Source organism: Solanum verrucosum, unplaced genomic scaffold (genome assembly GCF_900185275.1).
Source record: "Solanum verrucosum unplaced genomic scaffold, falcon-dt-bn FXZP01000277.1, whole genome shotgun sequence".
NCBI lineage: Eukaryota > Viridiplantae > Streptophyta > Magnoliopsida > Solanales > Solanaceae > Solanum > Solanum verrucosum.
Genome location: NW_026019945.1, coordinates 2172540 through 2194043, shown reverse-complemented (window position 1 = coordinate 2194043; position 21504 = coordinate 2172540). Strand labels below are relative to the sequence as shown.

The 21504-nt window shown below is 34.0% G+C and overlaps 4 protein-coding genes across 5 annotated transcripts; 2 read left to right on the top strand and 2 right to left on the bottom strand.

The window, feature by feature from the left end:
• The first annotated feature begins 563 nt into the window (after positions 1–563).
• On the top strand, positions 564–5988 carry LOC125808021 (calcium/calmodulin-regulated receptor-like kinase 1). 2 transcript variants are annotated; one of them, XM_049487803.1, is made up of 8 exons: positions 564–745; positions 1470–1839; positions 2468–2621; positions 3312–3438; positions 4207–4292; positions 4517–4588; positions 4799–5002; positions 5397–5988. In XM_049487803.1, exons 2-8 carry the CDS (start codon positions 1526–1528, stop codon positions 5730–5732), a joined length of 1293 nt encoding a protein of 430 aa, XP_049343760.1. In that variant the 5' UTR covers positions 564–745; positions 1470–1525; the 3' UTR covers positions 5733–5988. The 2 variants fall into 2 exon arrangements, with proteins under 2 accessions (XP_049343760.1, XP_049343750.1); XM_049487793.1 differs by lacking the exon at positions 564–745 and adding an exon at positions 927–958.
• Positions 5989–7516: 1528 nt separating this feature from the next.
• Positions 7517–10335, top strand: LOC125841036 (50S ribosomal protein L24, chloroplastic). The gene is made up of 4 exons (XM_049520035.1): positions 7517–7742; positions 9234–9272; positions 9587–9817; positions 9998–10335. Exons 1-4 carry the CDS (start codon positions 7650–7652, stop codon positions 10202–10204), a joined length of 570 nt encoding a protein of 189 aa, XP_049375992.1. The 5' UTR covers positions 7517–7649; the 3' UTR covers positions 10205–10335.
• Positions 10336–12330: 1995 nt separating this feature from the next.
• Positions 12331–15062, bottom strand: LOC125808383 (uncharacterized). The gene is made up of 2 exons (XM_049488092.1): positions 13966–15062; positions 12331–13105 (listed from the first exon to the last, which is right to left on the bottom strand). Exons 1-2 carry the CDS (start codon positions 14615–14617, stop codon positions 12474–12476), a joined length of 1284 nt encoding a protein of 427 aa, XP_049344049.1. The 5' UTR covers positions 14618–15062; the 3' UTR covers positions 12331–12473.
• Positions 15063–17434: 2372 nt separating this feature from the next.
• Positions 17435–19041, bottom strand: LOC125807577 (uncharacterized). Its single transcript, XM_049487317.1, has 4 exons — positions 18990–19041; positions 18030–18827; positions 17721–17992; positions 17435–17473 (listed from the first exon to the last, which is right to left on the bottom strand). Exons 1-4 carry the CDS (start codon positions 19039–19041, stop codon positions 17435–17437), a joined length of 1161 nt encoding a protein of 386 aa, XP_049343274.1.
• Positions 19042–21504: the final 2463 nt, after the last annotated feature.

Sequence of the window (21504 nt, the reverse complement as noted above, 5' to 3'; positions counted from 1 at the left end):
TAATTAATTTGAGAATAGTAAGATTATATACAGAAACAACATTTAAATTATAAATTTACAGTAGCATCTTTTTGTTTAGATATTTTGAAGACTATTTCTTACCTATTAGACATTTAACTTATGTTCAATATGTATCTATCAAAGGTTAAAAACCTTATCACAATAAATCATCAAAATAAAAAATCATCAATTTTAAATTTTTTATCTTTTACTATTAAAGGAAAATAAATAAATTTCCTACACACTTAATTAAAAGTCCTTAATTTTCTCATTGAATTATATGCTATATAATTCAAATTAATCCGATCAATGAAAAGTTTGTGTCTCTTAATCCATTTTATCCTTGTAACACAAGAAAAATAATTCACATTTATTTAAGGGTCCTCAAAGTAGCTAGACTATCATTAATTCTATATTTATTAATTCATCACAAGAAAAAAAAAAAAAAGAAGAGAAAAAGATATGTTAATATTATATAAACTAAAAGGGCATTATGGGAAATATAAATAATAATCATCATCATCTGTCACGCTCGTTTTAAAGTCTCTCAACGTAAAAAAAATGTCAGAAGGAGACCAGTTGCCTGAAACAACACTCTGCTCTTTTGCCTCTTCCAATTGAATTTTCATTGTTTTCTCTATCGGCAAATTCCAAACACGGTCTTAACCAGATTCCTTCCTTTTTTGTTGCTTCTCAACGTGCCTAGATCCTTCTTCATCACGCTTTCTTAACTGCTTTACTCAAGGTACAACAATGGAGGAATGAATATACACTTTACAGTTTTTCGCCTGAAAATTTGCTCTTTTCTGAGTATACTTTTTACTTTTTCGCACTAGTTTTTGATCTGTACTGAAATTTAGCTTTTGTACTAATCATTATGTTGTTTTCATTTGATTTGTTGTCTGGAACATTTATTTGTAGATTTTCCTTTTTGGCTGCTGGTGGAATAAGCTTAGTCGTAAGTTGAAACTGTCAATTTTTCCGGCGTGTTTTGACCAAATCTGGATTTTTGAACTTATGCTTATACGATGCTCTGTTCCGAAAATATATTTGTGAAAACTGGAAATTGTGTATTGTATTGCAGTTTATTGTCTCGGTTGGAGAATTAGTGGGAGGCATGTTAGAGTATTTTTTTAAGCTTTGAGCTGGATGACACTTTTGCACTTGTGGTTTCATTTGTTAATTTTAATTAGCTAGCAAGGCTAATCAAAGCATGTTTTTGTTTTCTTCTCGAATTTGGTTAATTTTTGTACTCATGAAAATGGAGGATTAAAATTTTGTTTATTATTTTTCTGGACTCTTGTATTGGGATGAAATTAGTCCGAATGGAACTAAATGGATATTGAGGATTCTATCATTCATATGGTTGATCTCGACTAGTTTGGGATTGTTGGAAGTTGTTGTAGTAAACTTTTTTTTTTCATCCTGACTTTTGGGTTGCAGAAGTTAATATTTTTATTTTCTTACAGGTATTTCTCAATGGGACCAATGCTTAGGTAGCTGAGAATTGAGGAACACGGAAGAGATGGAGAAGGAGTCATCTGGATTAATTATAGGCATCTCAATTGGAGTGGTGATAGGAGTGCTTTTAGCAATAGCTGCATTTTTCTGCTTTAGGAGGTACCATAGGAGACGTCCTCAGATAGGGAATAGCAGTTCTAGGAGGGCTGCTACTGTTCCTATTCGTGCAAATGGTGTAGATACATGTACAGTATTATCAGACTCCTCAATTGGTACTGAGTCACCAAAGTCTATCCAGAATGGCATGCCATTTTGGTTAGGGAGCGTCAGGAAGTCAAATGTGGTTTCTGCATCCGGTATTCTCGAGTACTCCTACAAGTATGTATCTTTGATAAAATGGAAAGAGTATTGCAACTTCTTAGTTTGGTCTACAATCTACTGCTCTCTCATTGTTTTTGAAAAGGGATGATGAACTTGGCTAAGACTATTATTTTATCATTGGAGAGATTGTTTAAAATCAGTATTTTTATACTATTATAGTTGTTTCGATCACTGGAAGTAGAATACAATATAAGGATCTTACGAAATCCAAACTTCCACTTTTATTCAGAACTTGCTGAACAAGAAATGATCCATTTCTTTTTGTCTCTTTATCAAAGAAACTGTCTTTAGACCATACAACTTCAAAGGTCGTCCATCCACTGTCAGGCTACTATTAGATTTTCTCAAATCAGAATCCTGAACAATGTACTGTTTGGACGTCGTGCAAAACTAGGAACATTCTCCAGTAGCAAGACTTTGCATCTGCGTCTCATGGCAATATCCTATTATAATGTGTCTGATTCATTACTTTGCTGCATGTTTTGCAATTCCGTTCCTACTATTTAACATAAATTGCAGTCTTCAATAAATAGACCTTGCATCTTAGGGCCATGAGTGCATGACTACATGCTGTAATGCTTTTGATTCTTAATTGAGATGATGATCATTTACTACTCATGGGCAGGGATTTGCAGAGAGCAACCTACAACTTCACCACATTGATTGGTCAAGGGGCCTATGGTCCTGTTTATAAAGCTCAGATGTCTACTGGTGAGACGGTTGCTGTCAAAGTGCTTGCAACTGATTCTAAACAAGGGGAGAAAGAATTCCAAACAGAGGTACTCTAAACATTACAGAAGAATTCTTTTCAGGACGATATCCCGTGTGTTTGACAAGTCAACTTGTTCAAACATTTGTTGTAAATTTTGACACCCTTCAGTAATGTGCAACAACCATCTCGAGCAAGCTCTAAGTTAACATATGGAAAGGCCAGTTCACCAAACAACCAGTTGATAAAATATGGTGTAGTTGTGGAAAATGCTAAATAAATTTACTTACTTTTTGTGCTTCGTAAAAATGTTTACCTTTAATCATGAGCATAACTTAGACTACATGGCAGTGGTACAAGGCCAAGTGATCTTTAACAAAAACATCTGGTTTTCAGATAAAAAGAGAAGGGTATATTTACTTCAACTCCCCTCATATTTTGATTCTGTTGCTGGTGAGGTGCTTGCAACTGATCATAAGCAAATGGGGACAGAAAAATTGGTGTAACCTCCAAACACGAACAATGCTTTCTCTAAATTTCATAGCACACTAAAAAAGGTTTAGGCAAATCCTAGCATTTGTGAGTTAATATTTAACAAAACTTTTCATCCAATAGGCTTCTAGATATCATATGAGCCTCATCCTTTTATTTGTATTTTGTGCTAAACTGTATGTTTTATGCTGTAATAGCTGAACTACATTGTATGATGTAAATGTTTTTCTAAAACTAAATTGACTTCCAGCTTCTTTTGTTTCCACAGGTCATGTTACTGGGAAGGCTACACCATAGAAACCTAGTGAATTTAGTTGGATACTGCGCAGAGAAGGGTCAGCATATGCTTATCTACGTTTACATGAGCCGAGGCAGTTTAGCTTCTCACTTGTACGGTATGCTAATGAGAACTCTGTTTGATTATTTTTGTGGCAAGAGAAAAAGATTTCTTATAGAGGCAGTTTTGATCAAGTCATATTCCTGCAACATTCTTAAATTTAAAAACATTTCTCTGATTTCATGATGCCGAGGTCACCAAATATTGCATGCCTATATATGTGTACTTTTCACCTCAATTATGTTCATTGAGTAACATATATCAGTCATCCATCAATCAAGGCAACAATTTCAAGAAGCCAATTTGCAGTAAATGGAACTATATTTATATGGGTAAACTAGATTAGTCTGTTAAGTAGTTTACTGCCACCAAAAGCAAGTTTTGGATGTAGTCAGTCTCGTGCCAACCCACTGTGTGTCCTAGCAGTGTAGATTTGAGCTCCTTTCTGAACAATATTTCTCCATTCGCGATTTCCTCCATTTGTATGCCCGTCAGCGCTAACTATTTGATCAGTTTATAGCAAGGCTCCCTATTGTCCAGTTTAGCGCTGCTGGTTCTTAACACTGGTACACTGAATGCTAGGGATTGTTTATGTGACTATTAGAAGATATCCCACCTCCTCAAATTGGAAATTCTCCTTTGTGTTCTGTGAGATGAGATTCATGATACATTGATATTTGTCTTTTGACTAGCATATGTACTCATGCAATCAAAGTTTTCATAGCAATGTTTAAACTTGGTAGTGTAGCCAGATATTTGCATCCAGGATAACCTCTCACATGCATGATAATATGTTAGTAGTTTAACAACGGAACTACATTGACAGATGAAAAGCTTGAACCATTGCGCTGGGAGTTGAGAGTTCAAATTGCTCTGGATGTGGCTAGGGGCTTAGAGTATCTTCATGACGGGGTAATCTTTTCCCGTAATTCACATTTAATTGCTGACACATGATTAATAACCAGTCTCTCTTCGGTATCAAGGATCCTTGAAATAAGCATAAAATACCATTCACATACAAAATACATTTTGGGGGGAACTCAATTTCTGAATGATGTGTGTCCTGGTGGAAATTCTGCTGCTACCATATATTGCTGATTCACTCACCTCTTTCTTCTTTGTATTTCCTTTTTCAGGCAGTTCCTCCAGTTGTACACCGGGATATTAAATCATCTAATATTTTGTTGGATCAGTCAATGAGTGCCAGGGTATGTACAGTTGTTAAATATATTTCTTTTTTTCTCTCCAAAGTAAAGTAGACGAAATAGGTTTCTTTGGTTGATAATAATGAAATGGCAGACTTTGAGGTGGTCATACGAAAGATTATGACCATCCTGAGTTTATCATAATGAAAATGTAGACACCATTTTGGTCCAATGGTACTAAGCATAACTGCAATCTTGGTGTTTAATACACAGGTTGCTGATTTTGGGCTGTCAAGGGAAGAAATGGTCAGTAAACATGTATCCAATATCCGTGGAACATTCGGATATCTTGATCCTGAATATATATCAACTAGGTCCTTCACTAAGAAAAGCGATGTTTACAGCTTTGGGGTCTTACTATTTGAACTTATTGCTGGTAAAAATCCTCTTCAGGGGCTTATCGAGTATATTGAACTAGTAAGATCTGTCTCTCTCTCCTCATTATGTGATGTGAAACTTTTGTTTCTTCTTTTTTTTTTTTTGTGAAAAAAGAACAATGATATGGTGAGAACTAAGGGTCCATAATTTCTTGAGCATATAGCTTTATGAGATTTCTTACGCCTTTGTTATAGTGTCTATGTGCAATCTTTTGTCTTCCCTGATTGTACTCGGATGACTTCATCATATGTATGCTGTATAGTGCCACTACTCCTAACTTTAGGCACACATATGTAGAGAGCACTGATATCGAGCAACTTTCGAAACCCCTCGACTCCTCTGCTCTTCCCCTACAACCTCTTTTATTGTCCATATGTTTCTGAAGCCTATTCAATCATATTGAAACTAAGATCCAAATGACTGATGATTGTAGGCAGCCATGACTACAGATGGAAAAGGCGGATGGGAGGAAATCGCAGATTCCCGTCTTGATGGGAAGTATGATCTGCAAGAACTTAATGATGTAGCAGCACTTGCATACAAATGTGTGAATCGTGCCCCGAAGAAACGGTCTTCCATGAGGGACACTGTGCAGGTTCTGTCAAGGATACTCAAGTCTAGACACGAAAGAAAGCGCCAGAAGCGGTCTTTATCTGCAACAGCAGAGGAGATTACCATCAATGTTGAACAACTAGATCATCGGAGTCCAATCTCTGGACATCGACGTGTGGAATCTATAGATAGTACAGCTGACTCATATGAAGTTTAACTCAGTTCTTCCATTTGTTTATTTTTTGTTTCATCTTGTAAAATTGGTCAGGTTGTTAGGATCTTTATTTACAAAACACACTTTTGTCTTGGTGAGTTCGTTTGGGATACGTAGGGGTATGTTATAGTCCGAGTGTATGATAGCCTTTGTTCCCAATTTTGTTCAAGTTTTTTGTAAATTTGCGTGGAAGGTTAATGAATGGTAGAAAATGGGGAAAATCCCAGATCAGCCTTTTTCACTTCTATGAAAGTTCATATCATCTTCTACATTAATATCCTATTCAATCTAATTTTATTAAAAAGAACCAAGCTTTTTTTATTTTTTATTTTTAAGGAAATGAAAAATGGAAGGCAGTTACAATATGGAGAATCTAATCTTCACCGGTAAAGTAAAGTTTTAATAGTCAATCGACTCTCACCAATAAAGTAAAATTCTAATAGTCAATTGATCCTCCCTAGTCATATATTTATATAAAAGAGAACCTTAGGCCCGCCTACGAGGCACCGCCACAAACCAGAATTCACTTTTAATTTATTTATTTCCAATACTAGCCTTCCCTTTTCATGAAAAGTTGTGACATTTACGAAAAGTTGTGATTTTTATGAAAAGTTGCAACTTTAATGAAGGGTTGCGACTTTTATGAAAGGTTGTGACATTTCTGAAGGGTTGTAACTTTTCCAAATAGTTATAACCTTTTCGATAAGACACAATAAATATTTGTTCACACTACCATCTATTGTCTATAAAGAGAGGGATTTTCTCTCATTTTAAAACAACGAAAATTTTGAACCTCCTCTTCTTCTTCACAAATAAATATTTGTGTACTTTACTCATGTTGAGTGGCTCAGTGACACCATTGCTTATGTTACCGATCATGGTATTTATTTTTACAATAATTAATTTATGCTTATGTTATTAAGGATAAATGATAAGATGTAATAATTTTCATTTTCCTTTACATTATTAATCTTTTATGTAAGATAATATAGTGTTTTAGTTTTAGTGACTGATAAGTTTTAAGTATTATTTTATATATTTCGTGATATTAAACTCCCGCGCAAAGCGCAAATAATTTTACTAATAAAGTAAAATTCTAATAGTCAATTGATTGAGCAACTAAGATTCTCTGATATTTTTTCAATATATATGTTTGTTCAATTCACCTTTTATCTGTTTTGTCAAACTATAAAACTTGATCATTTTTGGAAAAATTACTTAAATACACAACACTTCTTTACCTATTCTCAATATTTCCCTACTCTTTTACTAAAATACAAAAATCCCTTATTTTCCCCCAATTCAACTTAACCGGATACTTTATTAGTTTAAGTATCCGCCCGTTATTAATTAAAGTATTTGCGCTACTATATTATACATCCGCCCGTTAATTAAGTATCAGTGCTGCTAACAACTTAATAATTTAAGTATTCGCCCGTTATTAATTAAAGTATCCACGCTGCTATATTATGCATCCGCCCGTTAATTAAGTATCCGTGCTGCTAACAATTTAATAATTTAAGTATCTGCCCGTTATTAATTAAAGTATCCGCGCTGCTATATTAAGTATCCACACTGCTATATTATGTATCCAAAAAACACTAAAAAAAGGGATTTTTGGTAATTAATGAAAGAGTAGGGAAAGGAAGTAATTTCTTTCTTATACTATGTCATTTGCCTAATTTTTACATAATTTTTCCCTTTTAAAATTAATAGGATTATTCCCCAATAGCTGAAAAGGGGCTTTATAATTGGGCCGCACTCGACCCGTTGAAGGTCCAATTGAGTTGGATCGGGTGTCTGGACACAGGGATAGAGAGAGAAGAAGAAGAAGGTTCTGGTTTTTATTATCCTATCCAAAAACTCAGCTCAGTGTTGTTTCTTCCTTCCACAAAAGGATTTTGCAGAAGGTTTTGAGCAATGGCGGCTCTACAGAGCTCCTTTACTGGTCTCTCTATCTCCTCCACCTCCTTCTTCGGCCAACGCTTCTCTCCTCCTCTCTCCTTTCCTCTGGTATGCTTTCTCATAACTTCCACTATTTGGTTTTCAAAATGAATTTTCTCAAATGTCATTTTTTTTTTGTTCCTATAACTGTGTCATCTGGTTCAGCTTGCTTACAATTCGACTAATTACGTAGAATACCTGCTACCTCTAGCCAGAATTGAATTGTGTTGCGAGTAACTTTATGCATCGAGTCTTACACAAATGCGAATAAATAGGCTAGTGTATTGTGATTTGAACCAGCACCTCATAGTTGTCCACCACTTCATTGACCACTAGGCTATGACGCTATGTCCTGTCTGCTTTATCTCAATTTCAATTGTCCTTGTGAAAGTTCTTTCCTTGAATAATTTGACCTCTATGTATTAGGGATCATAGGACAAAGGTATCTATCTCCATTGTACTATTGATTAGAAATTAATTTTCTATTATTTGATTACTATACACTGTGGACTTCTTCTCTGCTTGGTCACCATTGCTACCTGAATCCTTTCTCATATCATATGTTTTTTCGCCATTATAAGTTTTGACTGCGCGTTTGGTACGAAAGAAAATGTTTTCCTAGAAAACAAATGTGGAACTTACTAATTTTCTAGTGTTTATATAGTAACTAAGCTAGATAATATTATCCCAAGAGCATTTATATATTATATATCCAACAAAATACTATGGAGGCGAGATGGGATGGGGAGTGGGGATTCGGGGATGGCCGGAGGTGATATGGTCAAGAAGTGGGAGTTGGAGGGATTGGGAGTGTGCGGAGGAGATAATCAACTTGAAATGCTACTTATCCATCTTGTTTTCCTTACTTCCACTAGGGAAGCCATTTTCTTCATTTTGAACTTGAACTTGTTTTCCTAAAGAAAATATTTTCCAAACATAGGAAAATTGGAACTACATACCAAACACAGTGTATTTCTAGCTGCAAGAGAATAATTTAATATATAAAGACATCTACAATTTGCTGCAGTAGTTCCTCAAAGGGTCTTCAAAAAGTCAAGTATATTAAGAATATGCTAATTGGTTAACTTAAACTTACCCCCTCTGTTGCAATTGATGCTCTTCCTAATTCCAACATAGGATGAACCCTGTATTTGACTTAGGGTTCGAAATTTTTATATTTGGACGTATTTAGCAATTTCTTAATACATATATAAGGTCTGAGTTAAAGCTACTGGGTTGTGCTAAACCCATATTATACATAAGTCTCTGCGTTCCTCTATAATATAAATCGTTCTCTTATTATAGTTACCTGTTAAACATGTTTACTATGAGGGATCACAAACAATGGTGAATTTGTTTTTAGTGCCTATATAATCACAAGTTATTGGAAGCAAATACGGAATGAGATCTGTCTCCAGAAAACGCACTTGCTTGTTATTCGGTTAACACTCTCTGGATGTATATCACGCCTTACACAGTTTGTCGCTTTTTGTTGTGTCAATTGTAAAATTGGATAATCTTTAGCCTCTTTAATGACAATCTCCATATGATGCCGTGCAGGTTAAATCAACAGAAGGTCCATGTTTGATTACAGCAAAGGTTGGTATCTTGATTCATTTTTTTGGTCCTTTAGTATGTGTGTCCAAGAATAGACATTTGTTGCAACTACTTTTATAGGGTTGCTGTTATGTGGTCATGCATTTCGTTTATAACTTATGATGTAATGAAGGAAGTGCTCAAACTAACTCGTCAACAGCTTTTAAAAATGGCCACCAAATGTTTGTATTGCTAATCTTCGGGACTAATTGTTACGAGTATGATATTCTTTTAGCTGAAACAACAGTTTCTGAGAATTGTGAGTAGAATCAGCTTTATCATTGAATAAGAGCTTCTTTTTTATGTCTATTTTGCAGCTTAAGCGATGGGAGCGTAAAGAATGTAAGCCAAACAGCCTTCCAGTACTACACAAAATGCATGTAAGGCTGGGTGATACTGTAAAGGTAATATCCGGCCATGACAAAGGTAAAATCGGAGAGATCACCGAGATCATCAAGCACAACAGCAAAGTAGTAGTAAAAGAGGTGAACTTGAAAACCAAGCATGTGAAGAGTCGGAGTGAGGAGGAACCAGGCCAGATAGTCAAGGTTTTATCTCGACTTCTCTCTTCTCTAACTCACCTGAAAATTGTTATCTTGAGCTTTACATTTCGTCGTGGCTAGCATTGAATTCATCTTTGCCCTACCAAGAAAGAAAAATTTGTATTAACATTTGAGATTGAAACTCCTCAACTTGTTTGGACTGAGACGTAGTTGTTGTTGTTTCAGATTGAAGCTCCTATTCACAGCTCAAACGTGATGCTTTACTCAAAAGAGCAGAAGGTAACCAGTCGGGTGGGCCACAAAACGTTAGACAATGGAAAAAGAGTCCGGTACCTCATTAAAACTGGGGAAATCATCGATAGTGCTGAGAACTGGAAGAAAGCAGTCAAAGAGAAGGGGAAAACAACAGAAGCAGTAGCTGCTGCTTCCTAGGAGATCACTGGTCTGTAAATTCTAGTTCGATTTTGCTAATTTTGAACCTTCTCTTATTGATATATTATGATTCTGTTATCACCTTCAACTTTTTAAATCAGTAGCAGAAGATTTTATATTAAAGTACATTTTACTCAAATTCTGTTTGCCTGTCTAATTAGTACAGTTTTCAAGTTCCAAGTATTTCAATTTTCAAATTAGAACCCAACAAGAAGTGTCCAATAAAGTACTAGTATTTGTCATCTTCATCATTTTCTTCTCCGCCTTCAACACCACTCCCTCAGTCGTCACCACTAATATTCTTGCTTCTCGTCTTCACTCAACCTCATTTTCTTCCATTGATTCTTCCAGTACTCATTACGTACTAGAGTTAGATGATGAATGGGTCGAGGATAATGATCTTCATGTGCTATATAATTCAGGTTCTTGTCCATTTATTGATGATTCTTTCAACTGTTTCAAGAATGTGGATGTATGTCATGACTCATGATACAGATTATCTCAGGCTTTGATAGAAGCAACATGGTTTGAAGGATCAAAATAATAGGGACCAAAGTCGCTATCCTCCACCCCAAAACAAAGAAAAAGAAGGAAAGGTTGAAGCAGAGGAACAGTCTAAATCAGCATTAATGAAATGCCAACTGAAATATTCCCCAATTGCAGTTGAATTCAGTTTTCTGAACACAAAAATAGATAAGTGTCTTTTCTATCAAAATCAGATGCATAAATACGTAATGAGTTGGCATTGCCATGCAATATTTATTAACAGATAGCTACTGTTCAAAACCAAACCACCAACGAAATGATCAACGAGAGAGATGTGGTGTGATAGATAAGAATCTCGATTCGAGTTCTCAGTAAGGAGCGTTCCTCCTTTAAATAGGACTCAAGCATGTTTATATCGAACTTCAGATGATTATATATACAAAAAATAAAAACCATACTAACTCAGATATAAAAATGAATCTCTTATGCTCACTCACAATTTGAATATCGTACTATAAAAAATACTTTTAATACATATTAAATGGTGTCCTTAGAACTTGTTATCTTAAGCAGAGGGAAAAATTCAAATTTAAAATTTAAGAGTTAACAAAAGAAATAATATCACCTAAAATAAAATTGGGTACCGCTTTTTTTCAGGTCATATTAAAAGCTAGAGGAAAAAGTTGGTTCCTTTTTTAACTTATCTTATGAATCTAGTTCATTTCTCTGAACAGCAGTAGTGATAAATTAAGAAAAAATAAATGTGCAGAGAATAAGAAAAAGAGGATCACAACATTTTTCTAGCAACATTTATAGTAGCTCTAATAAGACACAGATAATATAGTCTGCCAAAAGAAACATTGACAATGACTTATTATCTCCTTTATTTATGTCCTTTAGCATTTTATGAAGCATATAGCAGTACTAACATGAGGGACCACATTTTGGTTGCTGCAAGTGGATTTCATTGAGTTGATGATATAACAAAAACACACCCAGTTTGGAGAGGACAAAATGTACGTAGATTATATGAGGACAGTTGTTACTTCATATTTGAATGTCATACTATGATTACACACTCTCTAGAGATATTGTCTCACCTATGTCGGATCCTTTAAGAATGCACTATTTTTGAATGATCTGACAATATTTGGGAGGATTAGACACACGTCCAACAACATTTTAAAAGAGTCTGAGCAACATAGGTGCCGGAAGCATAGCTTACAAACTTCTAAAGCCTTAGCAACCATTTGTTTTTGAAGTCACAAGTGTCTAGTCCAAAACTGCCCAGATTTGTGATCATGGATTCATTCTAAAAGCTGAAATGGTCCCAAATCTATAGTTGTCTATATTACTATGTACAATAAACGGTATTCTGTTACACCTATACATCATACATGTACGAACTCAACCAAAAATCATCAGAGACACAGAAAAAGGTAGTCGACAAGTGAGGCTTGCTCAAGTGGTTGAGCACATCCATCATCAACTGGTAGATTGAGGGTTAATTGAGTCCCATTGGAGGGTACGTGGGAGCACAATTAATCCTCCTGGGGATGGGATGGTTTAAATAAAAAGGGGTAGTCACTCCCCACAAAGTCAACAAAAAACTATCAATGAAACTTTTGGATCATCTAGCTTTGCCAAATTTTGGTAAATAACAGATACAGAATTTGGACTCCAAGAACCAAAAATTCCTGCAGAACATGTCGAAAAGAAAAGCCTATACGTGACGCAGAATCTCATTACTAATTTAAACATTCTACAATGTCTTTTTTTCCCCTTAGGCTTTGCAGATTACCACAAAACATGGAAGAAGAGCCTTTGGATTAAGCAAGTAAAGCTCCTCTATATTCGAGTACACGCCAACCTTACCTGCCAAAGAATCGAACCCAGTTTGACCAGCCATTTCTTGAATGTTCTCTAATGGCCTATGCACTCGACCTGCAACTACTCTGCAGACGATCAATGCTTTTCTTAAGGATGGATCATCTTCACTCATCTCGATGCATTCATAAGCACTTCCACTCGTGGAGGTGGTGAAGACGCCAATCCCACCTTTGAGTTCCTTCTTCGTGGAGAAACCGTTTCTGATAATTCGACAGACGCAGCATTTATCAGATATACAGAGACAGCAGGATCCATTCATGCCAAGGCCGCAAGCCAAAGTAGTTCCATAGAACCTTAAAAGTTCATTTCCATCAGCTATACATCGAGGATGTTTCTTAGGGAGCTTACTTGCTTTGCTCTTCACCATCTCCCTATATTCTTCAAACCGAGCCAGAGTTTTTTGTGTGTTATGAACTTTCAAGACCCTTTCAATCCGTCCAACTTGGCTCTCGGATTTTAACCAGCTTGAGCGACAGATTATTTCTACAATCTTCCTTGAAGAATCACCCTCCAAAAGTTCACTCACTGTCCATTTGAGCAAAAAACAACATGCTAAGAAGCCTTTCAAAGAATTAAATCAACAAGTACAGAAAATGAATACAATAATAACAACTACAGCTACGACATCTCAATCCCAAGCAAATCGGGATCAACATGCCTAGGTGAGCTTGTCCAAACACATTCTGTATATGAGGATTCATCCTAATTTGACATACAGGGTGATGGGAAGCAAAATTCTTCTCTCATCCAGCAGTGCAATGCAGGCACAGATATCTACGCATAATGCGCAGAGAATTTCACAGTTAAAATTTCATGATTTCTTTTGCTTCACCTCCCTACACCACCAATCCACCAAAGCTAATCAATTTTGGAAGAAATTACTGATATCATCTCACCTTGAAGCAAATTTCAAACAAATTGACTGAAAAAGAACAATATTCTAACACTAAAGACAAAGACAAGAAGTTCCAATTCCTAAGCAATGAGGGCTCAGAAGCTGCAAATGTACAATCTGTGATGTAGGCTACACACACATAAGCAAAAAAAAAAAAAAAGGAGGTGGGGTGGGGTGGGAGGGGAAGAAAGAACAGAAAGCAAAGCAAGTACCTCTTTTCAGGAAATCTTAGTAGGTTGAGTATCTAAACTTTCACTTTATTAGTGCGAGATCGAATCAGGATACGGTTAACTAATCCATTGCGATAAATTATTTCTCACCTTGTAATTCACTACTCACTTTCCCACCCCAATTTTTATTTTAATATTAAAAAAGGAGTACTTTTTTTCAGACAAAGAGCATGAAAAAGGAAATAAGCTATAGTGTAAGCAAGAAAGCATGAATTTAGGAACAGGAATGATGAAAAAAGCAAAAAGGCAAGATTTTTTACCAGCATGCTTAGAAAGATGATGCTCTTCAAGAGCTTCCCATTTCCCAAATTGCTCTCTACACTTATGACATGTGACCCCAGAAGAAGTTCCATTAACATCATTATCAAGTGAATACCTAGTTTTAGAAGCAAAACTACTAGTATGTCCTTCTTTATCAACAAGAAAAGATGCACTCCTCCTTGTAGGAGTGTTCCTACAACCAGAATTGAAATAATGCATTGTAGGGTGCCCTCCTGGACCTGGTGTACCAGGCCTTAAAGTACCCACAAAAGTTGAACCACCGTTAGTACTCACCCCACCACCCCCATTACCACTTTCTTGAAATCCATTAAAACTAGTGATTTTCAGCTCACATCTTGAGTTACTCAGAATAACTTCATGAGTTATTGGATTAAGAAACTCACTACTACCAATAGATCTTGGACTACAACTAGGGGGTTTATCCAAATGTCTTTTACTTCCATGAATAACATCTTTGAGATTTGCTATAGACCTTGAACAACCAGACCTTCCTCCTCCTCCCTTTTTAGTCAAAATTGTGCTCAACTCTTTTCTTGTTTTTGGGTCATGAACATCTGATGGCCCTGATTTACAATGCAAAGATCTCTTTAAAGAAAACCAAACTGCTGGCATATTCTTCTTCTCCCCCATTTTCAAGATTCTATCTTTACAACCCTTCAATATACTAAAAAATGTAACTTTTCTTCTACTTATACTCAGATAACTTTCTAAAAGAAATGAACTTTCCTAAAGTTATCATCTTTTTCTACCCCCATGAAACTCAAAAAAGTTAGTCAAGAAGATATCTTTCTATTCTTGACTGACATTATCTCCCTATGAAAAATGCTTCTTTTTAGCTATCAGAAAACAAACCCCACACAGCATCCTTCAAAATGCCTTGAAAAGATTAAAACTTTACACAAATTAAAGTCACTCAAGAAAATCCCAACTAAAAACCCAAAAAAAGTTAGTGAAAATTATCCCTTGTAAAAATCCCTTTTTTTAGTTATCAGAAAACAAAAGTGAACACCCATTGCTCTCAAGAAGACAGCCCCAAAACAACATTCAAAATGCCAAGAAAAAAAATCAAAACTTTACAAAAAAAATATTAAAGTCACCCCAGAAAATCTACTACAAATCCATGAAGAAGAAGAAGAAAAAAGTTTTAGAGGCAAAAGAGAAAGAAGAGGATATTGTCAATTGAATGAAAAAAAAGCAAGAATCTATTGGGTTATTATTAAAGGAACAAGACAAAAAAAACATGAAGCTTTAAAAAATGGCAAAATTATATAAATACACGCTCAAATTTTGATATTTTAGTATTCCTTTTAATTATATTAATTGAATTTTAAGATAATGCATACTTATTAAGGAAAATATTTAAGACATAATTTAAATCATATTTTTCACTATTATTTTTTGTTAAATTATAAATATACTTTTTAAGTACATTAATTAATCTCTTTGAAAATATCAAACTTTATTAAAAAAAAGGGCATATATAGAAAAAATTTCAAATATCCATCTTGAATTTTGAACAATGAAAAAATCCACTTAATATAGAATAAAAGTATAAGTGAACAATTCAACTTTGAATATCTATATTTATACCTTAATTCATTTTTATTGTGTCAATTGAACACTTTAACTTACAAATTAATCATCTAAAAATTTATATATTACGGTAATGCTTGTATATCTACTAGACACAATAAAAATAAACTAAAATATTTAATTGTCGTTTAATATAAATTAAGGTGTACAAATATATATATATTTTCAAAAATCGAGTTCGAAGTTTAAATTAATGAAGACAGTAACATAAACAAAGGTGCACGCACAGTATAAAAGATTCAGAAAAGACAGGCTAAAAATTGAAAATTCACTCTGACACTTGAAGAGTCACATTCTCACGCACCTCACCTCACATTTTTGAATTTAATAAGAATCACATTTGAATTTAATGATATTACTACTATATATCATAGATGAATAAGATATATATTTTTGAAAAAATAACAAATAAGGTAATTAATAATATCACAAGTCTCAATAAATTATTTTTCCCTATTTTAATGAATCCAACAACTAATTTTCATGTTAATAGTAAGCTCTCTTGTTATGTCCTTATGGCAAGTTAAAGGTAAAAGTAGACAAACATACAAGGCCCACAATTTTATTGTTAGTATCCTTTTCGTTTGGTAGAGTATATTAGAAAATATAATGCATGCATTAAGTGTGTGTATTAGTAGTACCTTGTTTGGTACACTTTTTCTTGTCATGTATAACTAATGCTTGCATTAGTTATACACTCCATTGTGTATTACTAATACCAAGTAATTCTAGGTATTAGTAATACATAACATTTAACACTTGCATTAAGATTAAATAATTACAAAACTACCCTCATATCCTTTTTAAAACATTTCCTAACATTTTCTCTTTTTTTTCATTTTCTTTCTTGTCATATGTTTTTATTTTTATTTGTTTTTCAATGTCTTTTAATTTGTTGGTGTCTTAATAGACTTTATGGCCTCTTAAATATCTTTATTTTTTTTAAAAAAATAATCTAATTTGAACATAATTTAATAAATTTTTTTACTATTGTGGCGATAAATTTGATAAAAAAATTCTTTGCCAACCTTTCACAAAAATATTTTGACTCAAATAGTACAACTATTTAATATTATTTTTGAAAAGAAGAAGAAGAGGAGGAGTTAATGATGTTTTACAGTTTTAGCAAAAACTTTGTTGCAAGGGAGTGTAAAAATAAACAAAAGTGTGAAGGGTATTTTTGTAAACATATATTTTTAAATAGAAATTATGCAAGATTTGTTTTCTAATACATCAAACCAAACAGTGTATAAGAAATAATGCTTGCATAACTAATGCAAGCATTACTAATGCACCCAGTTTTGCATTATTCTTATACACTCTACCAAACGACCCCAAAATTAAAAAATATTTTTAGAGAATGCAACACAAATAGATAGTTTTTAAAATAAAATAAGATCATTTATTGCACCTAAAGAGAAAAGGTACAACATTCTATAGCACAGTGACATTAATTTTCCAGATTTTTGCTTGGGAATTTCAAATGATCAAACATTAAAAAATAAAATATTTATACTAATATTTATTATTTTTTCGAAAAATTAAATTGTTCCATATAATTGATATTTGCATTGCGAAACTGAGTTTTATATATGTGTGATTGTTTGCAATTGTTGTTGACGATTGCGAATGGTGGTGTAATGACAATTGTTGCTCTTGATTTTTTCTTCTTTAGCCAAATGTATGTTTTGATTTCTAGTTGTGTTTATGATGTGCTACCCAACTTGTGTTTTTTTTTTTAAAGCAAATTTGTCATTAGACAGTGTCTAGCGGTTTTTTATTAAACATAAAAAATTATCAATAGAGACAAGTACAAACAAGGGGGGCTTTACCTTATTAATCCTAATGAAGTACCTAACTTCTGCTACCTAACAAACATGAAGAAAATAAGAGCTAGAGAGAACTAAGTATTTTCTGATCATCACAGAGTTTGTAATACACTCCATGATGATATTACAAATGAGGATGCTTAAATAATGTAAAAACATGTCAATCAAGAAGAAAGTTGAGTTACCAGCCTCAAACTTTCTATTACAAAAACATGAATTAAAAAAGATTGATTGCCCATCAAAAGTAACTTAAAGTATTTTTCTCTTGTCTTCTTCTTCAAACCTATCCAACAACACTTGATGATTCATACCTTCTTTATGAATTTATTGAATCTAGTTGAACCTATTGATACTGTCAAATGGTTTTGCTTTGCTTGTCGCATCGATAGGTACCTTGAAACAAACTCTTGAGTAATTTTACCATCCCAACTATGTTGCCTTCCGTGTGTCTTCTTTTTGCTTTTGTTGCTTCCACTTCTTTGTTGCCTAGGTGATATATCCCCTTCCCTAGCCACTCTATCAAAGCAAATATCCAGCATATTGTCTTCCTCATCTTCATCAAGAGAATCCTCACCCAAATCTACTCCATCTTTATCAAGAGAATCCTCACTCAAATCAAATTGTATTTGAAACTAAGGCCCTTGACTCATTCTTCTTTTCAAGCACACATTTAGGCACAAATACGGGAGCATCTGAACTTAATTTGCTATTTAAAACAGGTGGTGAGACTTGTTTTTCTTGGATCAAATCGTTGTCATTCTCTGTTAACCTTACTTGCTTTCCAGTAGTCTTCAATGAAGCATCAAAGCTATTCGAACATAATAGGTCTCTTGAGGCATTACTAGTATCTTGCCTCTTCTCACTGTCATGAAAATTTCCAGTCAGACCCTTTTCACTACATGGAGAATTATTTTGACTAGTAGGGGAAAGGATCCGACTATTAGTTGATTTTTTGTGTGCAACCAGTGTCCAGTTTTTAGTTGGATTCTCGTTTTCAACTTGCAAAACATGCTGCCCAGAATTTTCAGCATCTTCAACATCAGATGTATCCATTAGTTTTTGTCCTGAATCCATTAATTTTTGCCTTGAATCAACTCGTAGCGCATCAACCCCAACTCTTGGTGTTCCCCCTGCGTTTTTAGTTGCATTAGACATCAAATTCAGCCCAACTTCTTTTGATTGTACCTCATTAGTAGCAACATGTTGGTTATTGCAATCACCTTTGTTTTCGGTAGTTGTTTGAACACCAATATTACTTGTATCAACATCCATTGAGTTTACATGATTTTGCTCGGAAGTAGAAGCAACCAATTGTCGATCTAAAGAAGTAGCTTTACTTTGATCGACATCTACAGTCTTTCTTTTTTCATTTAATATTTCTCTCGCATCGCCTTGATACTTTTCACTATCGATAGAACCTTTTAAAGCACCTTCAACGATATCATCAATTTGTTTGTTATTTTGATTTCTTTTCGAAATCAAACGACAACTATCTTCATCATGACCTTGGTGCTTACAATAATTGCAATACAAAGGTAGATTATCATATACAATCTCCTAAAAAACCTCGATCAACTTACCAGATTTTCCATCCACAAACTGCAACCTTATACAATTTGGAAGCTTTTCCATTAGATCAAGTATAACCTTGACCCTAGCCGTTCTAGGTCTTGGCTTGATTTGAGTAGCTTTATATATAGCTATTGGTTTCCCAGCTGCTGATGCTATAGACAACAAAGACTTCTTTGCAAACAAATCTGGAGATAAGTTCGGTAAAGAAATCCAAACCACTGCTAACGTCGTTTCCTCCTTAGGGTTATATCCAATGGACCATGGAAAACCCTTACATTGGTGCCTCTCCATTGTAGAGAAGATAATTAACTGAGTGAGATAAAGCTAGTACATAATCTTTATATTGATCAAACCTCAACAAAATTTGTCTTGGAGCAAGTAAGCCAATTAAACAATTGCCCTTGGTACCAAGATGTTTCGATAAAATTGACCTTAATACATTCAAATCTGGCGCACCATGGGATAATTTAAACACCATTGCTTGATGTAATCCCTCTTCGATCATAAAGTCTTGCCTTTCCTCCATTGAAAACGTGATAGTAGGTTCTCCATGGATTATTTCAATTGATTTTACGATTGTTTTTGAGTTAATTAGGGCATATTGTTTAGGATTTATAGTATTGGAATTGAAACGGGTGACGTATGTGGTGGTTTGGGGTGATTGGGGGGGGGGGGCTGAACAACCTCGAAAGGAGGCCGTCCAGTGGCCGTAGCAGCCATGATAGCTGCGCAGCTGCTACCTACGCCACCAGAACCCTAGGTCGGCAGAAAGTTCCAAACTGCAAGTATAATAGGTGTACGTTCGATTCCCCACTTGTGTATTATTAGCCAAAAGGAAAAATAATATGGAGCATATCTACTCTTTTTGCATGTACAACATATCTAATGTAATTTCACAAATAGAGTCTGAAAAAGTCTGAATATACATAAATTTTATTCCTATCTTGAAAGGTAAAAAAATAATAGTCTTTTCTAAAGTATTTTGCGCAAATATTATGTGCCTATATATTTGTTTAATTAAGAGTACGTTTTTATTACAAATGCTCATGCAAGGGAAGTTGTAAAATGAGTAGCTAACGTCGATTCTCATGATCACAAATTTTTCAATCTACTTATATAATCATAGCAAATAAATATTTTCTCCATTGCTTTCTTCTATTCAATCCATTCTTGCTAATATCAAAGTTACTGGTAAAGTAAAAAAAGATACAATCCTTAATTGGCCAAATAGCTAAATTAATGAAAGGATATTGCCAAAGAAATTAATAAGCTATTAACAACAATGGAAAAATATATATATATTATTTCATGAAGATACTTAAAAGGAAAAAGTCAAATTAGGTCTCCATGAGGATCGATATGGGTTATAGTTCTCCCTATAAAACATGCCCTTTGTAAAATGCATAAAATGAAACTCTGACAAATTATAAGTTGCAATTATCACAACGTCTGCTGCCTTCATTCATGTAGTATCCTCGACTCGTTTTCTGAACCTGAAAGCGGACATACTAGACTTTGAAAGAATTCTGTCAAAAGACCATAATCAAATTCGGATTGAGTTGTCCTTTGGATCGTATATCATCACATAATCATCAAACATAAGCAAAAATTCACCTCTTTTTGACTAATTAAAAGAGTGAGAAAACAAATAATCTACAGGATTTAGAGCACAATTGATGATAAACATCTTTATCCAAGATTCTTTGTCCTCGTACTCCTCCATTACCCACACATCTACGTGAGTAGTCGAATTATTACAAATCGCAGAAAGATTACTTCCTCAATAATGGCGTAAATTCATTCTTATCAGTTACCACTCTTGGTAAAAAAGAAATTCATAATAAACATAAATTGCGACCTCCTCTACATTTTCTACATATTATATGACAATGAAAAAAATAACAATGAGAAAAGAGACAAATATATTCCTCAATTTCACGAATTAAAGTGGATATACTCCTCGTTGAAACAGTGATATGAAAATATTTTTGTTGTTTTACAAATGGTGCATATATACCTCATTGTCTAACAAGTGGTGCGTATTTACCCCTTTATTTAATGGCCCGGATAAAAAAAATAAAAAATAAAAATATTTTTTTAATACAAATAAGATATTATGTGGCTTTAAAAAAACTATCTCACCCATTTTATTTAAGAAAATAAAAATAATTTAAAATTTTCTCACTAAATAATATTATTATGTTTTTTGTTTATGGAGTTGCAGCACACGGGTCAGATTTTGTACAGTTATTATACGGATATAAGTGGACGATAATTAAAAGCATCTAACGCTACAACAATAACAAAATGTTTGCTTCAATTATTTAGCGGCAATCATATAATTGTCGGTATTATATTTAACGTCAATATAAAATTTGAGTACTTATAACAAACACTCTATAAATACCACTAAAGGCAAAATATTTTTGCATCAAAAAAATTTATAGCCACTAAATGTCTCTTTTATTGTAGGAATACGGTGTTAGTCCTTAATAATGATTTGTATCTAATATACAGATCCTT

Excerpts from the sequence above, each read along its gene's own strand:
- LOC125808383 (XM_049488092.1), bottom strand. The coding sequence starts at position 14,617 with ATGGGGGAGAAGAAGAATATGCCAGCAGTTTGGTTTTCTTTAAAGAGA. Across the intron at positions 13,106-13,965 it reads TCATCTTTCTAAGCATGCTG|TGAGTGAACTTTTGGAGGGT; the intron begins GTAAAAAATCTT and ends TCAAATGGACAG.
- LOC125841036 (XM_049520035.1), top strand. The coding sequence starts at position 7,650 with ATGGCGGCTCTACAGAGCTCCTTTACTGGTCTCTCTATCTCCTCCACC. Across the intron at positions 7,743-9,233 it reads CTCCTCTCTCCTTTCCTCTG|GTTAAATCAACAGAAGGTCC; the intron begins GTATGCTTTCTC and ends GATGCCGTGCAG. Across the intron at positions 9,273-9,586 it reads CATGTTTGATTACAGCAAAG|CTTAAGCGATGGGAGCGTAA; the intron begins GTTGGTATCTTG and ends TCTATTTTGCAG.
- LOC125807577 (XM_049487317.1), bottom strand. The coding sequence starts at position 19,041 with ATGGAAAAGCTTCCAAATTGTATAAGGTTGCAGTTTGTGGATGGAAAA. Across the intron at positions 17,993-18,029 it reads GGCCTTAGTTTCAAATACAA|TAGATTTGGGTGAGGATTCT; the intron begins TTTGATTTGAGT and ends ATAAAGATGGAG. Across the intron at positions 17,474-17,720 it reads TCAATAAATTCATAAAGAAG|CTCTTATTTTCTTCATGTTT; the intron begins GTATGAATCATC and ends AGTTCTCTCTAG.
- LOC125808021 (XM_049487803.1), top strand. The coding sequence starts at position 1,526 with ATGGAGAAGGAGTCATCTGGATTAATTATAGGCATCTCAATTGGAGTG. Across the intron at positions 3,439-4,206 it reads TTTAGCTTCTCACTTGTACG|ATGAAAAGCTTGAACCATTG; the intron begins GTATGCTAATGA and ends CTACATTGACAG. Across the intron at positions 5,003-5,396 it reads TTATCGAGTATATTGAACTA|GCAGCCATGACTACAGATGG; the intron begins GTAAGATCTGTC and ends TGATGATTGTAG.